Raw genomic sequence first — 21,192 nt, 5'->3', positions numbered from 1 at the left:
GTACATATTTCTTCAGTTGAAAACCCAAACGCATGAGTCCTATTAAGTCCTATTATTATTCATTATTTTACATACTTTCAGAATGTGTTCTCTATTTTAGTAGTAAACCAAATACAGAAATCTTAATTAATTCACATGAGTATTCTAATGTGCTCATCAAAGGATATCCGATTTAAGGCTTTTAGGACAGCCCTATTACACCTGTATTTGTACAAGTGAAAAATATTGAACTATGATTACATTGTCACTTATAAATGTGCCTCCAAGTCTATTTTAAGACCATTCATTATGATATAAATGTTACACATACAAACCCCTGATCGATTCAGAACCAGCTGTACAGATGTTGTGTTTCATAAGGACAAGGGCGGATAAAAGCAAATGTGCACATGAACTTTGGAACTGACCTACATGCTGCACACACAGATCTCAGTTCAGTTTTCATACACTCTCTGTGTGTCTCTGTGTCTCTCTGTCTCTGTGTCTCTGTCTCTGTGTCTCTCTCAGCGGGATGTCCGAGCCCAGCGGGATCTTGATAAAAGGGGGCCAAGTGGTGAACGACGACTGCTCCGTGATCTCCGACGTCTACATGGAGAACGGGAAGATCGTCGAGGTCGGGCTGGACCTCCGGATCCCCGGCGGCGCGCGCGTCATCGACGCCACCGACAAGCTGGTGATGCCGGGCGGCATCGACACGCACACGCACATGGAGCTGGAGTTCATGGGCACCAGGGCCGTGGACGACTTTTACATCGGAACCAAGGTGGGGTCCACTTTACCGTCAGAGGACTGAGAAGAGAGACGTGGTGCCGGAAGTCAAGCCGCGCGGCCTTCACAATAATGCGCTACCGTTTCGTTTTATTTCTTATAATTGATTTATTCATTTTACACTTTTTTAAATTCACCTTACAAATAGTAGCAATATTTGTCAGCTGTCAAATATTCCAAACGTAAAAAATGCCAATACAACCTATTTGAGGATAATGAATATTATAATATTGATCACATGAGTTCATCGCTCGAGTGTTGTAGCTGGTAACTTAATACACCGATGGGTAGATTGTGAGGGACTGACCAGGAATTCAATAAGTCTCTTCTTTGTCTTACTTGATTTGTGTTTGTTATATTTAGTTTTGGCAATCTGAATCTGCTAATTGATACCACGTCGTCACTAAAGTCATCAAGTAAATTAGTAACACATAACACAAAAATCTCACTACCACAGAACGTTTCCAATTTGTTTTGACTGTGGGAAAAACCTGGATGACGTACATGTAGACTAATTCACCACAGGTATAGGATCTATTTATCGCCTTGGGCGTTCTAATTGCACCTATTTCTAATTGTTTGGCGTAGTTCAAAGGAGCTTATGCAAAATCAGATTCCATTTTTGCTGTATTCATATTTGATTTGCAAGTCGGTGTTTTATTTTGAAAGCTGTGCCCACAATTGTATTTTAAACTTGAACTTAACTTTCTTTTTTTGTTGCAATCGAGGAGAAGGTGTACACATACAAATCTAAAAGGTGCAGCAAACTATTTTTGATTAACTTCAGTATTAAGTTCCCTTAAGTTTCTTTTCTTACGCTATGAAGTTTATCAGGCTGCTAAAGAACTGACTCATAATACATCAACTCATTCAACACTTTGTGTCGACTTTGCATTAGTAGTGTGACAATCATATTCATAGTAGTAGCATATTCCCCCCCGGCGCTGAGTGGACATGCTACATTCCTCATAACGGCGTGCATTCTTAATCAACGCCTAAGCTTCTTCAAGCGTTACTGAATGTTAATCTGTAAACTGGCATTCTTGTTTTGAATGCGCCTGTTTCCCCAGGCGGCCCTGGCAGGAGGGACAACGATGATCCTGGACTTTGTCATCCCCGAAAAGGGCAAGTCTCTCCTGGAGGCCTACGACTGCTGGCGGAGCAAAGCTGATCCCAAAGTTTGCTGCGACTACTCGCTGCATGTCGCCGTCACATGGTGGAGCGACCAGGTGAATGAGCTGCCAAAAATACCACCAGAGATCCAAAAATGACATTGCACCAGGTGTATCAACTGTAGACATAGAATCAATGCTACTCAGAGCTATTCCTTCAACCCTTTTCTTCTCCAGGTCAAAAAAGAGATGCAGACGCTCGCTGAAGAGAAGGGCGTCAATTCCTTTAAGATGTTCATGGCCTACAAAGACGTGTTCATGCTGAAGGACTCCGAGCTGTACGCCGCCTTCTCCCACTGTAAGGAGGCCGGAGCCATAGCCCAGGTGCACGCCGAGAACGGAGACCTGATTGCAGAGGTTTGTGCTCAAACACACCACAGGCTTAAACAATGATGGCTTATGGTTTAAGGGGCTAAGGGGGAAGAACAGACGCTGAGGCAGTAATGGTAGTAGAACATTGATTGATGAAAGGACATGTTGACTTAGTATTACCTGCATGTCCCCCCACGTGGTTCAAGGTCCACTTGAGACCAATGTGATGTAACACTAAAAGCAACTGTTGCCCCGTCCTCGTGCCGTTGCAGAAAAGGACCGTCCCATGAATAGGTATTTTTCTCTGATATCTCTAGTAAAGCACCAGTGTAATTAAAAGGTCCATTTACAACTGCTTCAGGGTCTTTTCTTCCCCTCGATTGTCATCACGGCAACTCACCACTAGGAGGCAGCAAATGCCTAAAGAGGGAAACTTGTGACCATGATTTCAAGGTGTAGTAAGCTCAATCTATGTTGTTAACCCAAATGATCTGTTCTTGAGAGCACATGAACTTATGGGATCTCATATGACCATTATCTTAAAAGATGATATATTTCAGAATTCTACCAAATCTTACGCTACTTCTGTCGGGGTTCTGCAGCTGTAAAACGTGGTGAAATGAAGTGGCTTTTGATATTCTCCACAGCTGTTACTGGTCTCGGCGGTTCCTTTAGTGAAGATCAGCTCCTCTCAATGACTGATGGATGTTTCGTTTTTTTTAATTGTTTTATTTCTGCAGTATTTTCCATTCCAGTCATCCATAGCACACAGTGAAATATGAAATATTCCCGTTGTCATTTCCATCATTGGGCACTTTCACCAAATCTGCGATTTAGTACCTCTTGACATATTGTTTTTTTAAAGAGGTCAGAAGAAAAGGGACAAAGTATTGTAACTTATTTTGCAATCATTATAATCTATACACATACATCGTTGGGAACAGAGTTGTTGGTTCACGTTTCCACATGCTCCTCCATCAGTTGGCCCCCTACAGCGTCTCCAATAACCTTCCCGCTGCCTTGTTGTCTCCGTCCCCGCTGGCACTCGGCAGGGGGCGAAGAAGATGCTGTCTCTGGGCATCACGGGGCCAGAGGGCCACGAGCTGTGTCGGCCGGAGGAGGTGGAGGCCGAGGCCACCCAGCGCGCCATCACAATCGCTCACGCCGTCAACTGCCCGCTCTATGTGGTCCATGTCATGAGCAAGTCTGCCGCCAAGGTGGTGTCCAATGCTCGCAGAGATGGTGAGCGTGCGATTTGCTGCCCCCTGTTGTTGAAATACGTAAATGTTGATTGGGTCAGTGCTCATATTTGCTATAGAAATATAATGTCTTTGTTGTGGAAACTGTGGAAAAGCTTCTGATGCATCCAAATGGGAAACGCCATTTGTTCACAAGCGAACTGACCTTTGGTCCTCCTCAGCTTGTCTGTCTGTCCACAGGGCGCGTGGTGTTCGGGGAGCCCATCGCAGCCGCACTGGGCACCGACGGCACTCACTGCTGGCACAAAGACTGGGCCCATGCTGCTGGCTTCGTCATGGGCCCCCCCCTCCGACCTGACCCCAGCACCCCGGGGTACCTCATGGACCTACTGGCCAAGTAGGTGGACCCGTCTGCAGTGTCATCACAGATTAGTGCGCTTTGGGACTTTGCATGAACGTTCAGCCTTGAGTACAGGGGGGGGAAGCTGACAAAGAACAAGATCCAATTCACACAAACGGGGTCGTCCACTTGTTCTGTATTTTCTAATCATTCATTATTCATTCACCGATAATTGGCTAGCGACGATCTCAGTTTGACCGGAACGGACAACTGCACCTTCTCCGTGTGCCAGAAGGCCCTCGGCAAAGACAACTTCACCAAGATCCCCAACGGAGTGAACGGCGTGGAGGACAGGATGTCTGTGATCTGGGAGAAAGGAGTGGTGTGTGATTTCAACGCCTTCATTCTGACCTTGTTCAGCAGCTTTTTACCTTTATTGTGCACTTTCACTTTGGCTGTTTGGCTATGAATATACACTCTTTTAACAATTATCTCAATTTATTTGAGTGGAAACATCACGTATTTCAGTTTTTCTTACAGTAAGCTCTCAGAACTGCAGAGGCCGCTGGGAAGATTTACCACATTCCACAGCGCTGGCACATCACACAGTAGATGATATTTTGGCAGGAACAAGTTGCTTGCTGCTGCAGTTCAGCACTGACCTTTTGTCTGCTAATTCAGTATTTTCCCGTCATCCACCGTGTGGCCCCTTTAACTCCGGCCGGCTCCTCTGTGCGTTTGCTCCCCTCAGCACAGCGGAAAAATGGATGAGAATCGATTTGTAGCCGTCACCAGCAGCAACGCGGCCAAAATCTTCAACTTCTACCCGCAGAAAGGCCGCATCGCCAGGAACTCTGATGCCGACGTGGTTATATGGGACCCAAAGATGACCCGGTGAGGCCCCCGACTCCCAGCCGGCTTTTAAGACGGATCAGTCTGAAGTGAGACGTTCCTTTCAGTGCTGTCAGTGACTCCTGCACGTGCAGAGTGCCGGTGACATATGCTTGGAACCGCGTCTCCACGGTGTCAAGCATTGGGTCAAATAAGATACAGTTCGTGACGTTTAGCGGTGAAGCGTGCACGCTGCAGACGCAGGCAGCTAAAAAGGGAAACGATGTATGTTTTATCTTGCACCACCTCCACACACACAAACGCACACAAACACACCACGTAAGCCGGTTGTTGCTCTGTGCAGGAGTCACTTATCTACAGACGCGACACAATCTGCATATGAATCACAACCTTTACGGAATGATTGATTCTTTTCCAGGTTTGGTAGATTTTCTGTTTTTGGAAGGATTTTAACACTTGCTTCTGCCTCAGTGGGACGCCGATGGGTCACGGTACGGATCTTAAAGATGACGAATATTTCACGTGGGAGCTGAACCCGTTTCTCTTCGCGGAGAACGTGCAGAATGAAAGCTATTTTCAGTCACCGGCTCAGAATATCACACGGCTGCGTAGAAAGAAGGATCATGTGTTTGTTTCTTTTCCTTTTTCCTATTTTTACACCCCGATATGAAGCAGAAGACAGCGTGCCGTCTCAAGGAGCACGTCACGCACTGATTCTACAGAGGACTGTTCCAATAGCTTATATAAACCAGAATGGTGCCGCTCTGTGTGCTGCAGAGCCGTGGCTCAGCCCCCTCAGGGGCGTCACAACCCGCTGATGTACACATCACATACTGGTGTACGCATCACATACTGGTTTACGCATCACATACTGGCGTACGCATCACATACTGCCGTACTTTTCCAGTGAATGGATTCATTCTGTGTGCGACCATCACGGCCCCCTGCTGAGGAGGAGCTCACCGTTCCCTCCATCATCTCGGGCCCGACTGCCTTAGAAGTCGATTGCCTTGTTTGTCTCATGACTTGGATAATGAGGACCCATCTTGCTTTGGTCAGTGCACACTGGGCGTGGTGTCTGCCTCCGCCAACCAGCGGGGGAAATGCATGAATATGGGGAGGAGCGCTCTCATTTCTCATGGAAGTGGCTGAGTCACTTCTCTGCTCCCCGCTGATTTAGTCTTTTCATTTAGACCTGATTTATTTGTCGGACGTCATCAATCCGTACGGTTCAGATTATTCTAATAGGAAGCGTTCTAATGTGTGTGAGAGATTTATTATTTCCCAGAAGGCCATTTCACCACCCTAAGTTACTACCACTATTACTAACTGCTTTCACTGGCGGAAGCTTCTGGACTCTGGAATTATTAAAACGTGGAAGTTGCGTGTTAAAGGGGCTTCAGTGATGAACACAGAGAATTTGCGTCACAGTTTTGGTTCACTCCGCGCTTCTGATTATGATTTGTGCATGACGGCAGCAGCAGGAAAAAAAAGTACATGAAAAAAACGTTTCCAAACTTTCAAATAGTACTGCACCCTTTTTCAAAGCGGCACGATGACACAAAACGCTGTATTTGGTTGCATTCATGGTGGTTACACGGCTCACTGAGGGATCATAGCTGTGGTGCAGTTCCAGTTAAATTGTGAAATTATGAGTTAAACATTAATCTTTAATACATTAACCATGAGTGCTAGCAGATAAATCATTTGCACATGTATACTGTGTATACCTTTTAAAATGTAATTTGTGCCATGCTAAATTTCAAATCCTTTCCAACATTCCATCCTTTTAAGACGAGCACATCGCAGGAGGAGAAGTTTTAAATATGTAAATATGATGCGGCTGCAAAGTGAGTGACGCACTAGACCAGAATGCGGAATGCGTTTGCATGTGATAAAGACATTTAGAATTTCAAATTGAAATGTAGTTCTTTGTGTACCTTTGTGTTTCGGCAGGAGGATATCAGCTAAGACCCACCATCAGGCCGTGGACTACAACATCTTCGAGGGCATGGAGTGCCACGGCGTCCCCGTCGTCACCATCTCGAGGGGCAAAGTGGTCTATGAGGAGGGACGGCTGACGGTGCCTGCGGGACACGGACGATTCATCCACAGGAAGCCCTTCTCTGAGTATGTGTACAAGAGAATCAGGCAAAGGGATCAGGTCAGTCAATCCCCCACGACGCGTCTGCTGGATTTGTACATACAAGTTCACGGTATCTCAGTGTTTACAACGTGGTTCCGCTCGGCCCGAGTGGCAAATGAACAAATGAGCCACAAGTGGCCACTTGAGGCTGCCGCTGAAAGTGAGTCATGAAACTTTACAACAGGAACTACTAAGTTTAGAGACGGGTACTAAAAGCAGCTGGTCCTGGGACACATATATTTACTCACACTGTGTATTCATCATCTCTCGTTCATTATGTGAGCATCAATGAAACATGAAAAACCGCTTATGTGTGAAACGTGTTTCAGAGGGTTCAATGGAATTCAGATGTATGTTGAATTTAAAGGCAGCAAATTGTACACAAAGGTCTCTTAACGTTTCTCTCTCCCTTCCTTGTGTTTGGCCTGCAGGTGGGGAAACCGACCGCTGTGGAGAGAAAGCCCTATGAAGGCAAAGTCATTTCTGTATGAACATCTGGCCCAGAACATGAAAGACGTACATTATTCAGTGCAGTAAAGGCGGCGTCGTCAACATTAAGGTCAATGTTCTGTTGGCAGACAACACCTCCGTTAAATTTGTTCCACTGTGAGATTTGGTGGTCATCTGTGCTGCTGTGTGTGCATGAAAATACATTACGCATTAAGTAATTCAATGCAAGGAAGGAAAATAGGGCTTATGCATGATTTCATGTCTAAAATGTGTGTGTTTGATTTGAAAAGAGAATCTTTTATCCCTTAAAAGTTTGTGCATAACTTGTTATAAAATAATAAAAAATACTATCTTAGTTGTAAATGTGTGTAAATTGATCTTTTACTGGGTTTCTGTTCTCCCATCTGCCTTCACGATCGTTGCCATTGCTAACCCCAAAACATCTTTTCCTTTGATGAAGAATTTAAACGCTGACCCAGATCCCCTCTGTACCCGCGTGCTCGGGTGGATGGCACGTGATGACGTGCGCTGCAGCTCTGCGTTGCTTCCCACGGGACAACAAAAGAACGTCTGCGGCCGTCACCGAGCATCACGGCGCGGCTTCCTATCGGGCTGGCGTGCCGCCGTGGTTTTTGGCCACAGGGCCAGTTGAGACCTAATGTGAGCTCATCACGTAGCCACACGGGTCAGTGGCAGCGTGTGAGTCACAGGAGGCCACGCCCCCCCACCGGAGCTGCACCGCTTCCCCCCTCCGGCCCGGGCCGGCGGGAGGGCTGCACAGTGGAGTATCACCAAGTGTTCCTCACTGCATTTTAAAAAGTAAATAACCAGAGCAAATACATGATTCATTTTCATGTTGATTTGACTTTTTTTAAATGTACGCGATAAACTAAATCTAAATGAAATCAACATAATTCTTCTCTTGAATGAAAGAAGGTGTTAACTTAAGCCGGAATAGGTATTTGCCTTTCCTTTTTAAAATTAAAATGAGGCCACATGTGAGAATGTTCTATTGTGTATTTATATTGTTGTATAATCAGCCGTCTCTGGCACTATGGAATCCACAAATGCTCATCGGGCTTTTATCCCGATTATTAGTTGTGATGTTGTTCCTGTTTTACTAAGTCTGACTGGTCTGAACACATTCACAATAAGCTGACACAGCTGCTTGTAGAAGCTACTTTAATGCCAAACACAATAACAGCAGAAACAATGCGGGAACACATGCAAATAAAGACTAATTTGTCCTGGTGCATCCTGAGAAGGTTCCTCCTACACAACAATGTCAGAAAACTGCAATATAAACTTTTACAAACTATTCATTTTGTCCAATGTCCACCGCTGATTTAAATAAAATAACATGGAATGTTCTTCCATATCTGAGACAACTAAAATACACTTATAAAGAATGGGTGAACAAGTTATTTCAGAAGAATTGGAAGGAGAAATGCGTAGCAGCGAGATGTTAATGAGCAGCGACAGTGGAAGGAGGACGGAGCTGTTCCTGCACACGTAGGAGGCATCTGTCTTAGATTATGTAAGCAAATATTACTGTCCTATTCTCTGCAGGGGAGAATTAAACATGAGGTGAAATATAGAAGCCTGACACTGTTTTGTATTTTCTTTTGCTTCCTCGGTCATGTTAGACAGACAGTGTAGAGAAGTCACGAATAACAGGATTTACTGCTACCGTCACAACTCCATGGTTATTAAACAAAAGTCATTGTTAATTTGGCTGTTTGGTCATCTTGACGATCACGTAGAGATATATTCATCACAGAATAATGTCATCCGCATGTTACATAATGAACATAATGTAACGTCCATAAATGTACTGTTCTAGTTGCCGGGTGCTCTTCTGGTTTGAATTGGTTGATGGTTTGTAATTGGGTGGCGATTGTTAATGTTTATATGAGGCGTCTGTTAACAATTCTACATGGTAACAAGTATTGCCAATTTGCACATGGGGCCTGTTATGTCTAATGAGGTAAGTCACTCAGCTGAATAACAAGGACACAGTTGAGGTGGAGTCAAGGATGCAGCACATTTATTACTTTAATGTGCCATAAATTGATATCTGAAAGAAATATATTTACACACACAGAATATCAGTTCTTCACTGATTTTTCCAGATGATTTAAACAACTAGTTCCTAGTTCAAGCAGTACTTAAGAATCGATCCTTTTCCGTGATCTGAGGATCTGATTGTTCAATGTGAAAACCGTATACCTCCATAATCCATTACATGTACTACGATGGATTGCATCACTGTGTCTGTTAGACTTCCACTAGATCAGAGTCTTAACATCAAACTTGATGCTCTTGAGTTTGGAGCGAGCATTAATTTTTATAAAATAAAACATTTCAATGGTCACTTGGAAGATAAATAACATTAATAAATAGCAGACGGCCAGTTATTGATCCTCGTGGAACACATTTATCAACTACCCGGGGACCTGAGTTAAAACACAACAGTCTCAACCTGGAATATACGATTTCAATCATCAATAAATAATGGAAAGCAGCTTATTTTACTGAATGTTATAGTTTTAAACAATATTAAAAATCTTTGATCAGATCTACAAACAGTGCAGCACAGTGTAGCATTTGGTCTCCAGCCTGACTGTAGCAGGAGCAACGCTGACGTTTGACCAGAGAGCTTAGACATAAACTGGTAGGGTTCAGTCACTTTGTTCATACGGTACAAGTTCATTTTAAAAGAATGCTGGAACAACAGGATCATCGGGGACGAGGAGTCCGTTGTTCAAAGTTGTCCTCCTCCTCCTCCTTCTTCTTCTTCTTCTTTTTTTTAATCAGAGAATAGAAAAAAAACATGCAGCTAAAAGCATAACTCCCCTTACACGACGCTTGGCGGATCCGCTTTGGGCCTGAAGAGCAGCGGGCACCAGAAATGTGGCTGAAAGGAGACGACAAACAACTTCAGCATCACGCAACGAGATGTACGAACTTACCCCGCGGAGGCAATAATCGATACCTTCAAGTAGAGCGATGAGAGGCTGCAGGTGTCTCGCCCCTCCCTCTTCTTGCGTCTCTTCCTGAGGATTTTGGCGTGGAGGTACTCCACCCTCTCCTGCGCGGCGCCGGGGAAGAATCGCTCGCAGACCATCAGCCGGAGCCGGGCCACTTTGGCAGCCATCAGAGCCATGACGAACAGGGCGAGCAGGATGCCAGTCAGAGGAACGACGGACTTGTAGAGCAGCAGCTTGGGCTTAGGAAGGCATTTCTTCTCAAACAGGGTCACAGAGTAGGAGAAGTCTTTCCGATGGCTTTCCTCGCCAAGCGGGATGCCCATTAACGTCGCAATCCCCTGAGGAGATAAATGAATTCATGTTCAGTTTCTGGAACAAATCCATGAGAGGTTCTTTGACAAACGCACTTACTGTGATGCTCATGAGCAGCGGGACATGGAGCGGCTCCAGCTCTGATAACTTCCTCGTTACAATGTCAACAAAGCAGTACAACAAGGCGTCCATAGTTATGAATATGACCCAAGCCACAAAATGGGTAACAACTGGGACGCCAAATTTCAGCGCCGCCCTGCCCTCTGCGGCGGTGGGCCGGGCCGAGGCGGCGCCGGCGTACAGCTTCTCCTCCTGCGGCGTGAGCGGCAGCACGTGGGGCTTCCCCTCCGTCCTCCGCTTCCCGTCGAAACCCACGAACCTGCCGCTCACGAACCGGTTTTGGTACCTGGCGTCGCCGCGGTACCTTTTGACGTGCAGCGCTATGAAGAGCGCGAGCAGCAGGAAGCTCGCGGCGGGGAACATCTTGTCGGTCACGGAGGAGACGGCGCTCAGCAGGGACTGCGCGCGCCTCACAGTGTCGTTCAGCTTCTGCTCCGCTTCGCTCAGTTTCCACCGGAATTTGTCTGACTCCAGTCTGGGGGACACCTTGAGGCGGGAGCTGAGGTTCACCACCCCCAAGTCCGTGACCCCCCTGAGCACCTCGCCGAGCCACTTCAACACCTCCACGTAGCTACTGAACGGAGCGACCGCCGCCGCTTTCTTGGCCTTCAGGTTGCAAATCATGCTCCGGACCAGCGCCGTGGTGTTTTCCAGGGTGTTGCGGATGTTTCTCAGAACCACTAAACTGGTCCCAGCGGTCAGCAGCAGGTTCCGGCTCTTTTTCATGAAAATGGATATCACGAAGAGAACCGCCAGGCACCGTACCCTCTTTGATAGGAAGAGGGCAACCGTCAGTAGCGCCTCGACGCAGGCGGCGATCCCCGCCGCCACTGGCAGGTCATAGTTCAGGCTGAAGAGGAGGTAGAGGAGCAGTAAGGAGCTGAGGAGGAGGCCGGAGAAGCTACATGTGAGGAGGAGGACGAGGGTTCTTCGAAATCCATCCCTATTACCGGTAATGAAAACATCCACAGCCAGGTAACCGATATCCTCGAGGCTCCGTTTTAGAGCAATCAAGGGGAAGAGCCTCCTGGACATTGAGGAAGGTTGTACGTGAGGGGACGAGGGGTGGGGGCAACACTCGAGTACCACAGCTTCACTACAATAAAAACAGGCCACATGAACAGATGATTGCAGAACATATACGACATCTAATGCTTACCGAAATGGTTGAACCTTTCAGACAAAATTCAAACCGTGAACGTGAAGATGCTGCATGAACACGAATGTAATGAAGTACGTACCTGTGGTGTTGAGCTCCACGTCTATTCTCATGCATGTAGTATGTAAGCTCCTTAAGTACGGCTAAAACAGGAACCGTCCCGTCCCCTCAAACCTCAGCCAGTCGTCATTCGTCATTCATTCCTATTTTTTAACCAAAAGCAGAAGCAAGCGGAGGGCTGATATGAGGCAGAATCCTGCGCGTGTGGGAAACTGGCCTGTGCTTCACCATAAATGGACATTTCTCACCAGAGCTAAAAGACAAAAGGCTTTTTAATGTTGGTGTGAGTTGCTTGTTTTTGTTTGTCTGGAATTGATCTCTAGTTCTCTCTCCAAAACGATATGCCCCAAATCGCCCCCAAAACACATTTCAACATGTGAGCAGTCTATTTTCACATGTCCACAGACATTGTTGTGAGCAGTTCCATGTAGAAAATATGGTTGAAAGAAAATTATTCCCACCGGAAACTGATCACAAGGATGTCTTTTCAATAACAAAAACATTTTACAGAAGGTAATACACAAAGTTTCAGTTTGATTGAGAAACTTTGTTCAAAACAATAAAGTGGCTGAAGTAAAGAAAACAGTAGAATAGATAAAATAGTCCACGATCTATTAGATCCTGTTGCCTATTTTCTCAATTCTCTCCTTGTAATTTGCTACAAACAACAAGATAAGAAGACGTATAGAAATATTCTTTCTTTTATTTACTTATATTTTCTTCTGGTATTATTATTTTGTAGTATTAGTCCGCACTGAGATCATCTCCACAACCTTTATGAGCAGGTGGTGGAGATTTTCCCGGTGAGGTGACTGGAGACCATGGAGACCCCCGGACCCCATTTGTCTCTGTACAGTGTGCTGTCTGTCACTTCATAATACAAACCATGAATGATAATTATAGTAAAAAGTAATTATACCAACTAAAAGTATATGAAAACCAATATACCTCATGATATATGTCCAGTTATAGTGTTTACGCTCTATTGAGGGTGTCTTACAGATGATGATCATACTGCCGGCCCTCTGCACTGAGCAGAGTATCAAGTAAGTATCAAGTAATATCCGTTTCATTCAACACCTTCACTGTGTCTCCAACGTGCTCGTACGCTCGGGTCAGAGTCTCCGTGCCGTTGAGCACAATCGCCCGTCAAGTTTGCTTCTATAGATCGCAACTCTGGGAAGTGTTGCGCATGCAGTTGTTATGAATCACAAACTATGGAGAGGGATAAAATATCCCATATGTTGCATGATGGGAATTGTAGGATTCAGGGTTCTTGGGCCTTGACGCATACTGATGAATAGTCATGATTTCCATAGATAGACTTGTTTTGCAGTTTTTTACAGAAAGCACGTCACCGTTGTTTTTTGTGCGACACTCTAATCAGCACCCAACTCTTGGCATCAGTGTAATATCAATTTTTTTTATTTTTAATTTGAAAAATAACTTACATAAATCTCTGTACTCAACCATACTTAACCAAGACATAGCCTTGGCATTAACACATTGCACCAAAAAGAGAAAATGAAAAGGCATTCAAAAGGATAAATAACATATGTCTTTGTCATCATGTGAGGCATTTTTCCTGTTCCAAACGAGTCTATCGATCTTCATGGTAGCTTGTTTATTCCAATTCTGACATGTAAAGGTATGTACAACAAAAATGAAAATGAAAATATATATTATAGCGCGTGACAGCTTGAGACGAGTTTTTTTCCAACAATAAAACGCACTATCGTCAAATGGAAAAGGAATAATGCCTCAGTTCAATTTCATTCAGACATACTGCAACTATAAGATTTGTGTACTTCCCAGACATGAGAAGTATTTCATAATTACTAAAAATAGAAAATAAAAAATAAACTGGTCTTGGCTTTTAAATAAAACTAACAAAAATAAATTAATTTCATTTTCATTAAAACAAGAAAAAACATTTTCTGTGGCAATATCCCTTGTTATTTGAACTGGTGATTCGCTCATTTTCACAAACAGTGCCTGTAAAACCACCACAGCAACATACCTCTCTTGCACGTTTGCTACCTCTTGATTAGGTGGAGACCTCTTGCTGTACCAATAGAGACTATTTTTGCATGTTCGTCAACAATACTGAAACAAAATACACTTGCAATCACAACTGTTTCGTCAACCTCCATCGAATATAAAATATTTTCCTTGTCACTTTTTTTTCCTCAAAAACCTGAAAAAAAATACGACCATAGGGGTGGAATGTTTTTGTTAAAACTCCAATAATCGGCCACGGGAGACCAAGAACTAATTTTTCGTAGAGTTCAATTTAAGGTGAGGGACAAAAGTAATGAAGTTGACATGCACTGTACAAGAAACTGCAAAAATTCCAAATATCATCTTTATCAAAACATGCTGTTACTGTAAGGTGTGCCCAAGCCATGTTGCAGAAAATCCTTTTCAACATGCTTGTTAAACAAATCAAATCCCAAATAAAATACATACTGAAAGAATACAGAACTGTAAAATAACCAACAGTCCTAAAATCTGGACAATATCAGGGGACTGAACAATGGTAGCGATGGATAGTACAATAAGAAGTACCCTGGGACAAGGAAGAAAAAGAGAAACATGTACAATTTGCACATAATGTTTATCTTTATCAGGCATTAGCCTTTTACTATGAAATAAATAACTTACATTTATTTTCATTATCACTTTTTGTCACATAAACATCTGTTATATAGCTCCAAAGTTTCCTTTAAGTTTCCCTTATCGGCGTGTCTGCAAAACACAGACTCATGAATGGTCTAAAGAATGATAAACAATGTCTTCTTTTTTTTAATTCACAATGTTGCATTCACTCCCCTTGAAAACCATGCACTAGTGAAATTTATCTTTAAAAATAATATAAATTGTTGAAAATGGCTGATCTGTTTTATTTTTCATCTTCTATGCAAGTTGCAGCCTCAAGAAAATAATTTTCTTTCATTTTTTTTAAATTCAGCTAAATTTGTGTCCATGCAAAGGAACTAAAAAGGGAAAAAAATATTTTTTCTCATTTAATTTTCATACAATATATCAACAGAGAAAGAATGATGGTAGATTTTACATCTTTTAATGGGGTTTGGATCGTTACAGCACATTCTGGAGTGTTGATGGTCACCACTTGAACATTGCCTCGGATTAACTTTCTGGTGATTCTCCAGTACGGTTTGATTCAGTACATAAACCTGGAGTATGCCGGGTAATTCTTTTGGGCTGTGGGGGAGTGTGGACACAAGCTGGGACACATCTCACCCAAAGGGATGCTCTCCAAAACTCCATCAGCTTAGCGAGGTCGGTTGGCGTGGCGTGACCAAGCATCTGGTTAGAAACACCGTCACCCCCTTCAGATACAAGAACATTTGACTCTAAAAAAAAAACAAAACAGAAAAAACAACAACAGAAAAAGGACTAAAAGAAAAGAAAAAAGAAACATACATTTCTCATTCGAAAAGGGCTTCCGTAGAACTCGTTTAGCGGTTCCCAGTACTGAACCCCATGGCTTCGAATTGGATGAAAACCTGGAACTGATGGGTTCCTCGTGCTAAGGAGTTCATTCCAGCTTCCTCCAAACAACACCCGGCCGCCGGGCGCTCGCGACGCTCCTCGCCACGTGCACAATGTGCGCAACGTTTTTGCTCAAAACACAGGGTCACGTTTCGCACCCCTAGAAACAGGCTCAGAAGACACAACATCAAGCATGCAGTGTAACCGGGGGGGGCGTGACCCGTAGTCGCAACACTGGCTGCTACAACAACGCTATCAGTCCACGCGCTGCTATGATCGAGAGAAACTGTCCAGCGACGATTGGGAAGCTCTTCTTGTCAGTGGGGCCAGAGTAGGGTCCACCAGTGAGGAAGGAGGAAAGAGCTTAAACCAGCCAATCACCATGTTGGACAGGTCCAACTCATCTAACAGTATCTGAACTGCTCCCATGAAGGATTTATGGTCCATGCGTCCATAGTCGCCCCAAACGATAACCTGCAGAGACAAGGGATGCATCAAAAGGATGAGACGAGATGGAACATCGACAAATGAAGTGGTTTTATTGAGAGCAGGTTCATTCTCTCCCACCTGTAAAACCTTCCCTCCTGGACTCTCCTCGAACGGCAGTTGCTGCTGGTAAAGGGGGTCCAAGGTTTTTCTTGCTACTTTTGTCTTCTTTTTGGCTATGCAGACCCCGTTCTCCAAAAGGTAGACCTTAACATACGGTGCTGAGAAGACAGGGGGAGGAGCCCAGAGAACGTCACTATACGCACAACCTCCCATTCTTTATTCCACAGCCTTGTAAGAACAAGCTCGATCATCATGGGGGTCGACGCTTACTTCAAGGACTGCGTGATCGCCAGTGATGACAGGCGTGAGAGCTTTGATTACCTGGCAGTGCCTTGGAACCTGGTTTCCCCACAAGGCCACGGGCTCGGATGATCTCCACCTCCAGTGCTCCTTTCTTGTCCACCATACCGATCTGGATGTCTCCTGAAAAACAAAAAATACCTGAACTTTCAGCACACTTCTGACTGGCTATCCGCATGTAACGTATCCATAAAAGTTAGGTTTATGTATAAAATAACTTCCATCTTCCCAAGGTAGCATGAATGTTTTGAATTGAAGGATTGTTGTTCTCACCCATGGGTGGGGTAGCCAGCGTCTGTCGGCCCACCAGCTGAGCGGGACCAAGACCATCCAGGAAGTCGCTGAACTGGGCTTCTGAGGAGAGCCTGACCCCAGGGAAGATGAGACTGGGAGAGAGACAAAAGACACTGGTTACCACGGAGATGTTGGCATCGCGGACGAGGACGGTGCGGAATGCGCGTCTCCTTACTTTCCCTCGGAGCTGTAGCTGTTCATGCTGCCGTCCGTGGACTCCCGGCTGGCCTGCCGGGTCATCCTGCTCCTCATCTCCACCGCCAGCCCCGTCTCCGTGCTCCTCTGGATCGTGCTGCGCAACTTCTTACCTCCCGCTTCTGCACGCAGAGCGACACACAGGCGAAAGGAAGGAAGGAGGGAGGGAGGGAGGGAGGGAGGGAGAGTGGTGAAAACTGTCAATCCGGGACGTTGCATCTCTTTGTGAGTCACACAGCGAGTTGCACTCGCTCAGATTACCGACATTCCTGCGCTTTCATCAGTTTATAGAAAATCGCTCTAGAGGGAAAACAATACACAAAAACCACTCGTAGCATCCGCGCTACTGTTTTTCTTCAGGGTTCTTGCAGAAGCTGTAGTGAGTCCGTGCTTCACCCAATAAGCTCCAGTTACCCCCCCCCCCCCCCCCACCCCCACATCATAACTGATCCAATACGACATCTGACATCTAAGACTGATAAAGACTAATCATCCTAAGCAACTCGCAATGTCACCTCAGCTATTATTGTTATGTAATCTTTTTTTCCTACCGGCAATCAAATGGCGACGCGGTGTCACCTCCCGCTAGTCAAAGGAAGCTAGTCATGACTTTAGCATCACTTCACAGTCATGACAAACGAGCCTAAGGCAAGTTCCTCCCCAGCCGTTCCCCGGTTTGTGTGGATGAATCCCATCGAGACGACTGCGCTGTCCTCCCTTCTCTCTCCCCTCCTGTCAGACGAGAGGCGAAGAGCAGAAAGTCGATCCCGTGTCCCATCTCTCACACGGGGGACCAACCCCCATGAAGCCTTTCAGCCTTGAAATGTCCGTTACCCCGGCCTCCTCTCCCTGCTCTCCGCACCTCACAGAAGGAGCACAGAGGTCGTCTCTGACGTCTGTAGCGAGACGCAGCTGGTAAACGCCGGCCAATCAGGGGCCTTTCAGATGTTATCGACGTTGAAAACACACCGTTTTCAAGCAACAGAGATCCGGTTTCCTGCTTGGAAGCAGAAATAATTGACCCACATCCTATTTAAACACATTCGTCATCGTCTGTACAGCTTAGAACAGCTAAAATAGTATAAAAACTCCCTACATATACACACATTCGCATCTACATTACAGACAAAAGTATGGAGACAACTGCATTAAATGCAGCAGTAGAGGAGCATTATCAAGACTATCAGGAGAAAATGTGTTGGCCGAGCACTTTTGTATTGTCAGACAAACTGGCTCATCACCAAAGGTTCACTTGCCCTCAAATCTGAGCCACAAACACAATGACTCGTGCAGAGTTGGTGGCCAAACAGAGGAGTGTGTGTGTGTGTGTGTGTGTGTGTGTGTGTGGGAAACTGTGGCTGAAAAAAGACGGTATGACGAGGCAAAATAATGCAGAGGTACAGAAGAGTAATCTTCTGTATTGCAAACAACTGCTCTTCTATATTTGTCTATAAATAAATCCCCAGACACTGAAATAGGAAAGGAGGCGATATATAAAAACACAGTTCTGTACTCCTACGCTAAGAAATAAGCAGTGATTCAGTCCGGCTACCAGCCTTTGTTTTCATTCACAGATTTTGAATCATCAGGGGCAAAGGAGATATGATGACTAACGTGACTAGAATACTTTGTCAGACTGGTTGATATATTGATCCATGTCAACACCACCAGGGGCAGCAATAATAACAACAACAGACAAAGTGTGTTCGTCGCACACCAAATCAAGAGATGATTAATCGATTATCTCATTAGATGCAGGCGCATCCACCTCCAAGTCACAATGTCACCCCGAGCATCACGTCCTCATCTTAATTAAACCACACTGTCATCTGCCAACTCCAAATACCCTAAACAATTAAAACCCCTGCACCTCCCCGACTAATCCACTAAACGTTGTCCCACAGTTTTCGACTGCGCCCCAACCGCCGCGATCCTGCTGCTGCAACACTTTCCCAGATGTCACCTTACCTCCATCCTCCTCATCGAAGGAGTTCATGCAGGGGAAATACACGGCCAGCGCTTCGAACGATGCAGAGAGGCTCATCTTGCTCTGGGAGCGCTGGATACGCATCCCGGGGACCGCAGCAGAGGTATCGTGCCCCTGCCTGCCCATGGCGACCGGCGTCCGTCCTTGTCAATGCGGCGAATCGGACTGAATGCCCTAGACGTCAGCTTTGCCTCCTCTGGGCCGACCGGTTTGCAAAAAGGCTTGAAAATCAAACTCAAGATCTAGTCTGGTGGATGAAGTGCCACGCGCAGCGACAGGAGAGCGAGTCCGCGAGCAGTCGTCTAGTCGGCCCCTAAACGCTGTGTGCACTGCATCTGAGGAGACGCTGCTTCAGTGGCTGAGTCTGGCTCCGTGTGGGTCTGACGTTCCTGCTGCACCTCTTTCTTGAGGGGGGGAGGGGAGAGAGCTGCATCGCGCGCCACCAATCAGAGAGCCGCGCTGCTCAGACGGACCTCGGCTGGCTCTGCGGCTAAACAAGCTCTACCCAGAGACCTTTATCTTCCTTTTGGTTTCTCTTCATCCCTGGTGAGGTCTTTCTCTTCTGCCACATAGACAGACACTCAACAGTCAAGTCTGCTGCTTCATTTTCATATTACTCAAAACTGTGTCGGGAGGAAGTCACTCTGCTTTTGCTGTCTGTTTGCAGAGAGGCTGAGGATGTGATGCGGATGATAATATTCACACGCTGAACCTGGCAACTGTGTGACATTCCTGTCCCCTTAATCAATAACAAAGCACACTTGCAAACACTGAAACAAGCAGAATAACAGTGGCGCTAAGAGAAAAAAATGTCTTCCTAGGCATCCTGAAATGCTGACAGACATCCGGCATCGTGTGTGAGGGGCGTAATGAAAAAACGGCAAATGAATGTGTTCAAATTAAACCTGAGCCCCTCTGCTCACTGTCTCTCGTGCAGCTCGGTAAGAAAAAGAAAGCAAAATTGTTCCGCTTCGACACACTGTCCAGGTGTGAGTGTCCAGATGTGAGTGTCCAGATTGTACAGATTGTGAAGCACTCTGAGGCAGATTTGGGGTTATAAGCTATACTAAATAAATTGAATTGAATTGAACCAACTATGGTGAACTGTGTCTACGACACTCTGCACAGGAAAAGTTAAGTGACACTAAGCCCCGCCCCCCATTGTTTCTCCTTCAGGCAGAGAACAGTGGACATTGAGGGATATAAAACTGATAGAACTGAATCAACGCCTAAAGATCACAGTTTAAAAGTAAGCAGTAATGTAACTTTTCAATAAATAAATAAATAATTCCTTTTATTTAAATAAAAATAAAATGAATCTGAGGTACAACATTGTCCTTTGTCCTGTAAAGTTAGTTTGTACATTTTTGTTCGCGGTCACATCCATTACAGTCAATAAAGCAAAAACTGCCATGTACAGTAACACTCAAAGGTTGGGACACACTTTTTCACTCAATTGAATGAGAAAGAAGGTCCGAACTTTTGACTGGTTCTGTATTTACATTACATTACATTACAGTATACTTTCAGCAGCTAGCGTAGCATAGACGTGCTAACGCTAGTCAACTGTGTTCTAATGTACTCGAATGCTACACCGGCTTTGACGTGGAAACGTAACGTTTCTGAAGCGTTCGTCTCCCTGAAAGCTCTCCAGGGAGCAGAGGGACAATTACGCCGCCGCTCTGCACCATCATAAAAATAGCAAACTCTCTTTGGCGTTCTAGCTGAGGCAAAAGTTCCACCATGAGGGACACTGCAACCTACTTTCACAAAGACGTCCATGTGCAGGTTTGGTGGAGGTCGGCACAGCCAGATCCAACAGTTATTTTCGGCTACGGTAAAATTGAGTTGTTGTTTGTCAGCCAAAGCAGCGTGGCTCTGGAGATATTCTGGTCCTCACTGAAACGCTTCAAGGACTATAGACAGTCATGGCCACCCTGAAGGATTCAGCTCACTGCCTTCGTCGCGCCATCAGCAGATTGACGTTTTCCTATTGAAAAATACAGCCTTATATCACATGATTTCCTGGGGGACTTTCCATTCGATTGGCCATTCCCCTCAGGATGCATTTTACCAATATCGTTTATCCTTTTTTATTGGCAGCCTTTCTCTGGTCGAAATATGAATTGGTCTTATTCTTACCTTTGGCCCTCTGACCAGACCTGTTTCCTTCGCCCTCAGATGTACTTTTTGATGTAATTTTATGGTAAACGTTATACCAGCATTGTTTTTGTGAGAGTGTAATGATAAAATTACAGGTCTTAATACCTGACAACCTGTTACTGTTTATTATTATTACTGTTTTATATACTTGTTTTATCTATTTCATGATTCAAAAATGTTGACACATATTGATTTTCTGATGAGACATCAATCAAACATTTTTATCATAACCGTGTAGTATTTTAATGGGTTCCTGAGGTAAGATGATTGTTCAATTCAAACCTTCGGCAGAGTTTATTCTTACTCAT

At 45.0% G+C, this 21,192-nt stretch overlaps 3 protein-coding genes across 48 annotated transcripts in view; 1 reads left to right on the top strand and 2 right to left on the bottom strand.

Annotated features, from left to right (window-relative positions):
• The first annotated feature begins 360 nt into the window (after window positions 1-360).
• dpys (dihydropyrimidinase) lies at window positions 361-7,602 on the top strand. Its single transcript, XM_040166356.2, has 9 exons — window positions 361-763; window positions 1,839-1,997; window positions 2,118-2,297; window positions 3,305-3,494; window positions 3,692-3,848; window positions 4,032-4,173; window positions 4,543-4,685; window positions 6,600-6,807; window positions 7,221-7,602. The coding sequence occupies exons 1-9, from the start codon at window positions 512-514 to the stop codon at window positions 7,278-7,280; spliced, it is 1,491 nt and encodes a 496-aa protein (XP_040022290.1). The 5' UTR covers window positions 361-511; the 3' UTR covers window positions 7,281-7,602.
• Window positions 7,603-9,271: 1,669 nt separating this feature from the next.
• dcstamp (dendrocyte expressed seven transmembrane protein) lies at window positions 9,272-11,977 on the bottom strand. The gene is made up of 4 exons (XM_040166357.2): window positions 11,903-11,977; window positions 10,641-11,757; window positions 10,235-10,567; window positions 9,272-10,156 (listed from the first exon to the last, which is right to left on the bottom strand). The coding sequence occupies exons 1-4, from the start codon at window positions 11,935-11,937 to the stop codon at window positions 10,097-10,099; spliced, it is 1,545 nt and encodes a 514-aa protein (XP_040022291.2). The 5' UTR covers window positions 11,938-11,977; the 3' UTR covers window positions 9,272-10,096.
• A 1,306-nt stretch (window positions 11,978-13,283) lies between these two features.
• Window positions 13,284-21,192, bottom strand: part of rims2a (regulating synaptic membrane exocytosis 2a) — a 110,064-nt gene continuing 102,155 nt past the window's right edge. For 45 of the 46 annotated variants that reach the window (XM_078095460.1, XM_078095463.1, XM_078095470.1 and 42 more), the window contains 5 exons: window positions 16,715-16,856; window positions 16,519-16,631; window positions 16,267-16,368; window positions 15,964-16,103; window positions 13,284-15,870 (listed from right to left, as the gene is read on the bottom strand). In XM_078095460.1, the coding sequence (XP_077951586.1) occupies window positions 15,667-15,870; window positions 15,964-16,103; window positions 16,267-16,368; window positions 16,519-16,631; window positions 16,715-16,856 (701 nt within the window). In that variant the 3' untranslated portion in view covers window positions 13,284-15,666. The remainder of the gene's footprint in view (window positions 15,871-15,963; window positions 16,104-16,266; window positions 16,369-16,518; window positions 16,632-16,714; window positions 16,857-21,192) is intronic. The other variant, XM_078095492.1, reaches the window with a different exon arrangement.

The sequence above is a fragment of the Gasterosteus aculeatus genome, chromosome 20, assembly GCF_964276395.1.
Source record: "Gasterosteus aculeatus chromosome 20, fGasAcu3.hap1.1, whole genome shotgun sequence".
In the NCBI taxonomy this organism is placed as follows: domain Eukaryota; kingdom Metazoa; phylum Chordata; class Actinopteri; order Perciformes; family Gasterosteidae; genus Gasterosteus; species Gasterosteus aculeatus.
This window is presented reverse-complemented; position numbering and strand designations above follow the sequence as displayed.

Bases quoted from the DNA above. Each gene is read 5' to 3' on its own strand.
- dpys (XM_040166356.2), top strand. From the start codon at position 512: ATGTCCGAGCCCAGCGGGATCTTGATAAAAGGGGGCCAAGTGGTGAAC. The intron at 1,998-2,117 runs GTGAATGAGCTG...TTTCTTCTCCAG, and splicing joins TCACATGGTGGAGCGACCAG to GTCAAAAAAGAGATGCAGAC. The intron at 4,174-4,542 runs GTGTGTGATTTC...TGCTCCCCTCAG, and splicing joins TGATCTGGGAGAAAGGAGTG to CACAGCGGAAAAATGGATGA.
- dcstamp (XM_040166357.2), bottom strand. From the start codon at position 11,937: ATGCATGAGAATAGACGTGGAGCTCAACACCACAG. The intron at 10,568-10,640 runs GTAAGTGCGTTT...TTATCTCCTCAG, and splicing joins CGCTGCTCATGAGCATCACA to GGGATTGCGACGTTAATGGG. The intron at 10,157-10,234 runs GTATCGATTATT...GTCTCCTTTCAG, and splicing joins TCTCATCGCTCTACTTGAAG to CCACATTTCTGGTGCCCGCT.